At 31.6% G+C, this 12189-nt stretch overlaps 1 protein-coding gene across 3 annotated transcripts in view; it reads right to left on the bottom strand.

Moving 5' to 3' along the window:
• The window catches only part of LOC101511538 (polycomb group protein EMBRYONIC FLOWER 2-like), a 20448-nt gene extending 13300 nt beyond the window's left edge, over nt 1-7148 (bottom strand). The window contains exons 1-7 of one of the 3 annotated variants that reach the window (XM_027333995.2): nt 6906-7148; nt 6056-6134; nt 5770-5917; nt 5396-5451; nt 3189-3294; nt 2896-3055; nt 2690-2758 (exon numbers count right to left, since the gene is read on the bottom strand). In XM_027333995.2, coding sequence (XP_027189796.1) covers nt 2690-2758; nt 2896-3055; nt 3189-3294; nt 5396-5451; nt 5770-5917; nt 6056-6090 — 574 coding nt within the window. In that variant the 5' untranslated portion in view covers nt 6091-6134; nt 6906-7148. The other 2 variants (XM_004496027.4, XM_073367842.1) reach the window with 2 other exon arrangements.
• Between the last annotated feature and the right edge of the window lie 5041 nt (nt 7149-12189).

Below are 12189 nucleotides of genomic sequence, written 5' to 3'. Positions count from 1 at the left end.
GTTCAGCAGATTCCTCAAGCTGAGAAACTCCAACTTGCATTTGTGCAATGGAGGGACCAGTGGTTCATTGATTTCGTCTTTGGCGTTTAAGGAAACCAGGGGCCTGTTAGGAGTCCTTCAGTTTAGATGTGATTAGAAGGTTTGATGACAAAACATGCGGTGCCGTCATTGAAAAGAGATTCAATATAAGAATATATGTGCAGGTTTGACACCTTGGTGGCTCAAGAAGATTTGATGCCAAAGAAGCAGATAATGGGCTATGTACTCACCGGTCTTCACCCTGAGTAGCAAAGCAAGGTGTGTTTGGCCCAAGGTTGCGAGGAAATTATCTTTCCTTCATCAGCTCCAGTTACTGAATCTCAGTTGGCAACAATTCAATAATGAAAAACAAATTGCCAGATTATTCTTCGGGGATTAGCAGTGCCAAGAATCAGGCTGTTGTAGAGCAAAAGGGGTTGGCTGGACACGAAAAGGCTCACAATTAAGTGCAGGAGATTACACACATTGGGGTATGGCTCTTCATTTCACAACATCAAGGTGACAAAGCAACTCCCATAACATGAATACATGAAATGAAGGGAGAAAGGAAAATGTTTTTGTTGTGGGGGGATAAAGTCTTGTCAGGACATCATTGCCCAATTAAGCACTTTAGTGTGATGATCCTTTGAGAGGACTAGTTTGGGAAGAATGAGACTAGACAGTCAAACAATGAGATTAGTATGCAGGAAAAACGCCAGTCCAAAAGGGTGAATGTGTGTTTTTTCTATATAGGAAGAGCAATAATTCAATGAGTATACAGTGAAGAACACAAGTTCAGGTTACCAGATGACTTGCATGGGATATGGATGTGTGTTGTTTTGTACAGTTTATATTTTATTTAAAATATAAATATGTTGTCCTTAAGTCCTAGCTCAACTGGCTAATGTCGACATTGTTAGTTAAGATATCATGTCCCGGTTTTGAACCTGGGACCTCGAAGTTGTGTGTGAGTTTCTGGTGGTAATTATACTATCTCATCTATAGACAAAAAAAATAAATATAAAGATGTTATTTGCCAAACACAAATCAAAAGTTCCCTTCCCCAGCTTTGTAAGCCAAACTCCTAGCACTATTCTTTCCTCAATGGCCTCCTCCACTTTTTAGCTTCTTCTAAGGCACACACTAATAAACATGACACAGCTTCAAAATATCTGACCTTCACTCGACCTTCTCTAGCCAAACAACTCCCTTGCTAGTACCAAGTCTTCAAGCAATAAAACCATAGGGCCAAATGAGGAAGAGAACAAACAAGGTAAACACAAAACAATATCTAATCTTAGAATTTGGGTTGGATCTAACTAAACCCCACAAAACTAGCTTGTAAGATGAGAGGACGTCTCTCACTTATAAACATTTTTCCAGATCATATCTCATCCAATGTGAGATTCTCAACATGCCCAAGACTGAACATCTAGAACGTGACCCAAGTGGCTCGATAATTGATGATCCAACGGATCTAAGATGGACTTTGATATCATTTTAGAATATGGATTGGGTCCAACTTAAACTACAAAACCAGTATGTAAGAGGAGGAATCTCTCTCACTTGTTAACACTTTTTCAGACCATATTTCATCTAATGTGGGACTCTCAAACCTAATCAGAGCAATGCATAAGAACCGCTTTAACTCCTGAGATCAATATCCACTCCTTGCAGTCCTGTTCAATAACATTCACCGACAAAGTTACTGACAGATGACCACAGCACCGAAAAACCACGTCGAATGGTACCATTGTGATACCATCTCATGAACCGACCCTTCCAAATACTCATGTTGTCAGGCTCAAACCAATAATTCTTTTTATGTCAGACAAATGCAGTCGCACATCAAACTTTGTGCTCAAACAATTTTTTTTAAATGTGGTAAAGTCAAACTCTTCACCACTAGGTCAAAGAGAATACGGCACTATCAAGACTATATGATACAGAGAGATCGACATGGAAATAGAAGTAATCTTATAATAGTCATAGGTTGAAGCACATACTGCCTGTAAGCCTGGACGGCTGCACCTGTACTGATACTAGAAGAAAGAGTATACAATTCTCTAATTTCCCATCAATCACCCCCTTAATCAAGCTCTAATGTTTAAAGAGACTAACACTCATTTTTTGGGTATAGTCACTGTGTTAAAACAATTCATTATTAGAGGAAGGTTATTCAAAACAAAAGAATAAAAAATCTTCCTTGAAGGGAAGAAGAGGGAAAAGGCAAACACAAAAGAAGAGCAGAATACATCAGACTCAAAGAGCTCTCCAGCCCTTGATGTAAGATTACGATATTCTTCAAAAACAAAATCCGTGAACAAACATCCAAAAAGTATGTATGGATAAGGATCTCTGTCACTGAAAATTCCAGCATTCAGGTTAAGCCAAATGTATCATACTACATCGATGAAGGAACACCATTACAGTGCCCTTTTCATGGCTCTATTGATTTGATTCATAATTTCAGGTTTTCCTGTCCTTTTGATTCATTATGGATGATTTCTTGTGACTTTATCGGTAATTCACTTAATGGAATTCTTCCCTTTAACAATAAAAAAGGAAAGTATACAAATAACAATGAGGCTGCTCAGGCAATAACAAGGTAACAACAAATTGGCAAATCATATTTTGCATGTCAGAAGTTATCAATTAAAGCATATCTCACATTCATAAGAAGTCATATTTGAAGGACCCGGATTTGTATTGACTCTAGATGATGAATTTGAGTTGGCCTCTGCGAGTAAATATTTATAACAAGGAACTTAGTAAAACTATAGAACTTGGTAAAACTATAGAACTTAGTAAAACTATAGAACTTATTAAAACTAAATATATATTCATGCCAATTGGATTGCTCAACCATATGCATACCAGTGGTGAAAAACAAGAGAAAAAGTGAGCCGGATTTAGCCTCAACAGCTAACTTATTAATGTCATGGAGCACAAACGTCGCTTGGATTTGATCGTTCCCACCAATGCCAGAGGGATCTCGAAAGGTGAAAATCTGACTAACTAGATAAACAGCAGAATACTTTTTGTTTTTTGTAAGTTGAAACAAAAAGTATTATGAAACAGAAAGATTATTAAATAGGATATTAGTATACACTAAAAAATTAGTTAGCATAGGGAATATAAATAGTTCAGCTTAAGAGCAGTATGCCTACATCAGCATCTTCATTATTAGGATCACGCCTTGCCAGACCAATATACAAAGGAAACACATTCTTAGATTCTTCATTACTCCGTGATAGCAAAATTGACATTTGTATCCTAAACATCCATATGACATATCTCATTAGCATCTCAATATTGATGTTTACACTAAAGAACAATCATAGAAAATAAGGCAACAGTAGAATTAAAACAATGACAAAAGTGAAATAACTAGAAATTACAGTAACTTCAACCTTATCTGAAAACATACATAATAGTACCACCTGAATAAAGGTAAAAAAGAAATGGTATCATACAAGGTCTACATAACAGAGAACTAATTTATCTTAAAACATCGCCTCATACTAAACAAGAGTATCAGTTACCCTCTTGAGCATGGGTTAATTATGTCTACAAGAACTAACTTGCCTGTATACATTAAGTATGCTTGAAAAACCAGAGATGATTTGTGTTGAGTCAACAATGACTTATTTGTATACTAGAGAAGCAAGATTATGTACTGATGTTGACTTTGTAGCAGAACGGTGATCACGTGCAATGCTTGCATGTGAATTTTATTATCGCAAATGCACTCAAGTAGAAAGAACTATGACATCATCAACTGTTACTGAGTTTGTGTGTTTAAGTAGAACTATGACATCATGAACCGTTAATGAGTGTGTGTTTGTGCGCAGCAAGGGCTTTTTATCTCTTTCAAGCTGTTGCTCACATGCAAGGGCTTGAAAGTGATAAAAGGAGAATTTGTGGCATCAAGTGTCAAACATAGCATATGCAGGGCATGTTTTTAAAAAATGTTTTTCAATACTTTTTTAAAAACTGTGACCTTAACCAATCCAACCATTGAACCAAGTTATATGTAGGGCATGTTTGGTATTGCAGTGGGTTTGGCAAAATCATGTGATTTTGTGAAATTTACCGCTTGACCGAACATGCACTACCTAGATAATCATATATGCAAAATTTCAGATGATTTAGACATTCATAGGCATGTAATTTAACAGCAGACATTTACTTACATATCATATAATACATCAAAATGAAATTGTGTTGTCAAGTACAAATAATTTTTGAATTATTTTGTGAAGTTTGTAGACTTGATCTACTGAGTGAAAACTTTCAATTTAATGGCTGGATTGGTTATTTTCACATTTTCCATAATGTTATTCAACATGTAGATATAATAAGTTTGACGCCAGATACCGCCAACAAGAAATTCATCACGATGAAGAAGAAAAAATTGCAATGAGAATGGGAGAATAAGGAATCCTCTTAAACAAAAGAACAAAACATAAATCAATCAAAGAAGAGAAAACCAATAGAGCGAAGCTGCCCAGTCTTCCATCATTTTTTAGTGAAACCCCATACATCAAAAGCTTCTGAAGAGAGTCGTACATCAATATCAGCTGAATCTTCCCACTTGAATGGAAACAACATTATGAAATGGACACATTAACTTGGTCAGTAGCACCTCGTGCACAGCTCACATGATAAACCACAGCAACAATATCAACAGGTCTCGATGTTTGATGCTCAAAGAAACTGGTTGAGAAATACCACACTTACTGAAAAAACTAATCCTTATTCGACATAGAACCAGAAAAGTCTACATGTCAAAGTACAAAACAAGCAACATACGTACATTCATTCAACTGAGCCCGTGTCCCTTTTTCATGCCAAAATCAAAGTTTTCGCTAACTTTATTATAATAGCAAATATACATTACTTTTTTCTCCATTCCCAAACTATGAAACCTCTTGCAAATACAAGGTACGGTCTACAATCTCTTGAAATCAATCACATATGGAGATCACAGATTCAAATGGAATAGTGGATAACATATGTTCATGTTATGAATCAATCTCTTGCAAAAACAAGGTACCGTCTACAGTAACCCACAATGGATCCAACCCATCTTTGGACCCCACAATGACAGGAGCTTTGTAGCTTTAGGTTGTCCTTTGTGAAGAATCACATACAATATTAAATGCATGTCAATTTAAAAAGGGAAAATATCAACTATACAGTAACCACCACAAAATGGCTCTTAAACTTCACATATATATACCAAAAAAACTCCAATCTAAAATGAACATAGCTTAAACATCCAACATGAGGATATGGAATATAATTGACATAAATCATTTAATGAAAAGGGAGTGAATAGGAGACAGAAGATTACATGTGATGGATTTTTTACCTTCTCTTTTTCCTAGCCTGTGCCCTGTACTCTAAACATCTTGGAAGGAATAATCGCTACAAAACAGACATGTACTCTATTAGAATACATTATGCAATAATATTTTATAGGTAAAATCTTGAGAGACCGTAAATCAGGAGACCAGGATACAAAAAAGAAAAGGGATTATTAAGTAGCTTCAGAAAAGAAGTAAAAAGAAAGTATATGAAATCCTTCGAAAACAACAAGTAGAAAAAAAGAGAAACTTCTCACAGGAAAACAATAATTCTACCAATAATAAAACAGCTCTGTGGCTCATGCAATGTATCCCATAAAAAATTACAAATATTATAATTTACAATGACAAATAATTTTAGCAAAAACAGATGAAGTACCACTCTTGTAGCACGTCGAAGAAGAATGTTGTAAAGCTCTACAGGCTTGCAATAAACCGATAAACTTTGATCTGCAACAAGTTTCTCTTCTGCAGATAATTGTTCATCAGCATCTGGATTTTCAGGTTGGTCTGTGCTTGTGACATTACTGCAGGAGCAGACAGATATTAGCATTGAGTATGTTGCCCTGTTTTCTGAATAGAAAACTACAGTTGTTTCCCTTCCATGGGAAACTACCTAGAGAACATTTGTGAATGGCACGCCTTTTCTTAAAAAGAGAGCATACCATGGATCACCAGCCGCGACAGGAAAGCCCGGCATTCTTGACAAACAAGTCTAGGATATTATCACATTTAACGGAACCTCTGCGTATGTGAAAACAAACCTACAATTTAAAATAGACCATGAAATCACCAAATCAACAAAACCATATATTGAAAAAATATTGTAACGCAGATACCAAGAGGCATTGAATATCTGTGCTCCATATTGCAGCTTAAACATCAACAAACAGCAGAAACCTCATTTCTTATTTGAAGTTGAAAATCCACCCATCAAACAAAGTAATACATTCATCATACATGAATGTATGATGAAATGAAATCTAGTCCAAGTTTTCAAATGTTAAGGAAAATTACCAGGTAATCATTCCATTTAACTTCAAATTCAAGTAAATATTAGAACATGTGACGGAGAGATAAGGCGAGATGTAACAATATAGCGACAATGAGTATAATAAAAATGAATCATATAAATTAACAGAGAGGACATGTTTCTATGCAGCTGATGCAAAATTGCATAAGCCTGTGTGAATAATAACACAAAAATAGAAACTATGGTTCAATGTATAATCTCTCTCACACACACACTTTTGCATAGCGAACTACTTCAAAACATTTTTGTCAGCGGTGAAGTTAGCTTAGTTCATTATTATTTCATTCTTTTCAATCATATAGGAATTTCAAATTTCATTATACATAAATAATAATAATGTCATTATGCTACGTCAGTGATAAAACTATTGGATTAAATTTAAACAAATAAAATAGACAATGCAAAAGAATACCTAAACAGAGAAAACACTGGGAACGAGTGTTTAAAAAGAAAAGAAAGAAAAATTTGAGAATATAACATACCAGTTCTTGAATGGGAAAAAAGGGGTTAAAGGATTGGAATGTGAAGAAGAGTAGCATAGCATGAGCAAAATGGGAACAGAGAGAGAGAAGGTGGAAGCGGTGGAGAATAACGGAGACAAGTTCTGACTAGGGATTAACGAACGGTGAATCCAGAATAATTATTAAATAACCAAAAATGCATCAAAAGCCATTAAACTGTGTTCAAACTTTGCAACCATATGAGAATGAATGTGAGAATCAAATGGGTTTAACTTTAAGTCTTCATAATTAATACACCAACTTTTTATCTACTGTGACAAATTATTTTTTATGAAAATGTGACAATTATTTTTTTAACCACGTCCACGACTTTTTTACTATAATTTTTACTCTCCGAGTTTTTTTTTTCTTTCTAGTTTTAGTAGTTTATTTTTGTTTCAACTCAAATTTAAAATATTTTTTTTTATTAAAATAAAAAAAATTTAAGTAAAATGAGTCTCACATATTCTTTGGAGTTATATATATTATCCATCAACAAAAATTTTATGTTTACAACGAAATTCAAACTTAAATTTTAATAGAATTTGAGTTGAATTCTTATTGACATAATCTTTTCAGTGTCTATTTTTAATAGGTGTATCAAAATTTTACAACTACCTAAAATGATGAAAATAGCGAATAATTAACATTTTATGGTATTTGTGTTTTAATAAAATAAGAAAGGATCTCTTTAGTCAAAAACAATAAACTGTGAAAGGATCTCATATAAACAAAATAGAAAGAATCTTGTCATCGAGTTTTATAATAATTGAGTATGTCTTAAATTTTTCTTTTTACGGAGATCTAGTATGTCTTAAATTTAATGGAACCTACGAACACCCCAAGTGTGTCTTAACACTCACTCACTTCTTTTAAGTATCTTCATATTCCTTTTAACATAAGACTAAATTATTGAAAACAAATTAATGCATTGACGTCTTCCTGCTTATTATAAGATGAAACACATATCAAGAGTCTTAAAAAAGTTGAGTTAAGAATCTTAAAATTTATAACTCAATGAATTGTGGAACAATTTTTGGTCCTACCAAAAACAAAGGTTAAAACAAATAAGGATGTATAAAAGATTCATTAAAATAAAAAATATATCATTTTTGTATCTCCATACAAATATTTTCAAATGAGTGATGAAGAAAAGACTTCTCATTGAATTAAAATAAATGTTCTAGTGTCGTAAAGGTTACAAAGGTTAGTAAAAAACTTTCTTCAAAAATAGTAAAGGTCATTTTTGTAAGTAGTTATTTAGTTTAATTGCAGTTTTGGTATTTTTATTCTTACCAATTCATGGAGTTGTTTCTCTATTTTAAAAGTCGTTAATTTTAATATTTTTTGCAAATTTTTGAACTAAAAAAGTGATGATTTGATATATTTTAAATAATGTGAGATACTATTTCATGATATAGAATCATTTAGATGCATTAATTTTTTATATGCCATTAATTAAATTACAAAATTGAAAATTTTCTAAAGTTGAAAATTAAATTTTTAGAAAATTTTATTGCAATTTCATAAGTATTAATCATTCTACATCATTCATCGTATATCACATTATCATTTTTTAGTTAAAAATTTATAATGAAAGATCGAAACTATCAAATTTTAAAGTAAAAGACCGATTATGTAAATTAATTAACAAATATATTATTAAAACTGCAATTAAATCTAATTATTTTTAAAGATGAATTTACATGACTTAAAATAATTACCTCTCACTTTGTTGAAAAAGAATTCTATTTGGTGACATTATTATCATGTGAACTCCATATCCTTTAAAAATAAAGAGGCACAAGGGTTTTTCAAGATAAAAAGGAGAAGTTATTGTGTCTAAATGGAGGAAATAAGTTTGATAGACAAAATATGAAAGATATTCACACTAGAGAATTCATTCAACGATATTTTACGTGGTTCAATTGTGCCCATTTTAAACTCTCTTCTAAGTCTTGACCACCTTTTTTTATTTTTAACTTCTGTCTTCCTCATAACTAAAACTAGATGTACTACAACACTCATTCATGTCTATCAAATCTGCATTGATTACCAAAAACACACACACACACAAATATGATACAATTCAACACGTTATTTTGTTAATCTAGTCCCCAAAGTGCATCGAACAAATCCCAAAAAATAAACAACCAACACCACATCTACAAATTGAAATAGTCTCATTGACAAGTGTATACTATGCACATAGTTTCATATGTGTGTGTACATTGGGATGAATGTTTGAAAATGATAATCCATCCATTTTCATGAACCTAATCACAATAATTAATATTTCACAATCTCAAAAAAAATTAAATAAAAAATAATCAACCATTATTATGATATCCTTCTTTATTTAACATGTGAAATCGTATCGTAATGACAATTATGTATTAATAAACATAGTTTAATCTTCTGTAAATGGTTAAGAATTACCTGGAGTTGTTCGATCTCCAATAATCTCTTCAAAATTCAAGATTGGTTTTAGATCGCCTGAAAACCTAGAGTTTGTAAGCGCCGCGGAGTAAAATGAAAAGTGTAAACGAATCAAGAGAACCTAGTATATAAACCCTTGAATGAATGAATACAATAAAGGAAATTGTTTTATTACACGATAGAGGTTTTATAGAAACAACAAATCACAATTAGACATATGTTTTTTATTGTGTATTTTAAAATAAAAAGTAAAAAAATTTAAATATATGTTTGGTCCTTACAAATATAAAGATTTTATGTTTTAATCTCGAATGATTATTTTTTATATATATATTTCATCATTGTAAAGTAAAAATTTATATTTTTTTGTCTCTGACCGTTACAAAAGTGATGATGTGACAAACAAAAATTCAAGTGACACTAAGAAGTAACATTGTGACAGTAATTAGTCGTACTTCATATATTTAATTAATAAAAACAAACTTTCTATCAATTAAAGGACTAAATTCAAAACATTATTTTATCATCTATTTTCTTCTAGGTGTAACATCCTCTTCCTCTTACTCCTCCATATTCATTGTACATATCTAATCTTCTTCCTCCAATTGAACCAACCAACATCAAACAACATAAGAGAAAAACACTTGATAAATATGTCACCCAAGCACAAAGGAAGAACATAGTGGAGGAAGAAGAAGATCTCGCAAGGTAGAATAAGTGGTTAATAAAATTAGGTTTTTAATTTAATTATTCTCCTTCTGGTATTATTTCATATTATGAACTAAAATGTGAGTATATGACTATTCAATGCAACATCACTATTTTTGTAACGATTAGCGAATGTTGGGGATAAATATTTTTGACTAAGATACTAAAATAAAAAATCTTTATATTTGTCGATACTGGACATTATTTAAATCAATAAGAATTTATACAAGTATTCAAGCATACTAACAAAATAGTGAAATAACTTAGAGATAAAATAAGATTATCTTTACATTGGAACAATGTATGCATTTATCCCTACAATTAAAAATAGTATAACAATTTGAAAGCAGGTGCCGCCTCTCCTATCTCTTCCAAAAAAAGCTTTAGTTTCTCTTTTTCATGAATGATAGAGGTGGTTTAAAGCAATTTTTTACTCTGAAATCATCTCTTTAAGTTATTTTCTTTCTTTTTTCATCTAAATAAGTGATTTTTCACACATATTTAATTTTATTTGTTTGGGTTTTATTTGAGATTTCGTCATCTAAGTGTGGCGTTGGTTTATTCGTGGCATATGGTTTTTTATTTTTCTGTGCTATGACTTGTCAATATGTGGCTCAATTGATCATGTCATATATTATCACCTATAGTCGATATGAACGAATATCAACAAATATATTTTTAAAAAATGGATGACAATAAAAATTGTGGATCTCACACTATTCTTGATCATTGATAAATAAATAAAAAAATTAATTTGAATATTATAATTAATATTTTAGTTTGGTTATTTCTCATTAACTTATAAAATTTGTATGCGTATTGATAAAGTGTTTTTAGCTTTCTTGATTGTACTATTTTATTTTAATATGGTTTAACTTATGTACACAATCTACCGTTTAACTCATAAGACTCATGTTAAGTAAATTTTTTTTTATAGATATGTCAAGTTTCTTTTTATGGATAAGGCCAAAGTTTTTTAATAAGTCTTTTTAAATCTAAGAGATAATGTCTAAGCATTTTTTATTCTTACAAAATATATATTTAATTATTATAAATATGCATTATGGTTATAAAGCACATTTCATTTATGCATAAATAGGTGATATGTTGAATAAATTATTAATTACTGTTTGATTTAATTGCATTTTTTGTCATCTATTTTTACTAATTTACGAAATCGATCCATTTATTTTCAAACCTAATAATTTTGGTCCTTCAATTTGAATTTTTAATTGAAAAATGGGGACATGGTATGTTTTAAATAACATTACATATGGTATTTTTAGTTTAAAATATGAGGAAGGGACCAAAACTGTCGACTTTTAAAAGTGCGACACTTTTGGTGTTCTTGTTCATTTTGATGTGGTGTTCGTTTGGTTCAGATTGGTAAAGTAACTTTGATTTATTATAGATTTCAATCAATGATTTTGATGTCATCAACATTACAGATCTAGAGGCACAAGTATTATCAACTCTTGAATTTTGTCATATTTGTAGGCATATTGTCGTTTTGTGCTAAATTGTTGTTTTGATGGTATTAATCTGGATATTGTGAGTTTGTTCGCAAATTCAGCCTTTTTTGTTTTAGCGATTTTGAATTTATATTTTATTGGTGTATTTTATTGATTTGAATGAATATCGTATTTTTTAGTAAAATAAAGTGAGATAACTCATAAATCTATTGTTTTAAGGTTTTGCGTGAAGATGTCGTGTACAAATCAATTGGCATAGTCACTCTTAATGTATTGATCATATGACCCCCCCTCATGATCCAGTTGTGGTATCAGAGTCGATGGTTTGATGTGACCAACTCCTTATATTGAAAGTCTTATTGACTAAGCATGTTCAGGTGTCGCGTCTCGTTGATATGTTGCCAAAAACGGTTTAAGTGGATGAAAAACTTCCATTGATGTGCGACACATGCCCAACTGAATGGACTCACTCATACTTGAGAGAGACACTATGCAGTATATAAGTGAAATGGCCCAACAACATATTGTCATAATCCTCTTACCCCTCATGACTCAATACTTTAGAATATTATTTTCTCTACATATTTGTTTTGGGGACACTCGATTTATCAAAAATCATAGTATTCATTTACCCTTGCAAAGATTCA

The sequence above is a fragment of the Cicer arietinum genome, chromosome 4 (genome assembly GCF_000331145.2).
Source record: "Cicer arietinum cultivar CDC Frontier isolate Library 1 chromosome 4, Cicar.CDCFrontier_v2.0, whole genome shotgun sequence".
In the NCBI taxonomy this organism is placed as follows: domain Eukaryota; kingdom Viridiplantae; phylum Streptophyta; class Magnoliopsida; order Fabales; family Fabaceae; genus Cicer; species Cicer arietinum.
This window is presented reverse-complemented; position numbering and strand designations above follow the sequence as displayed.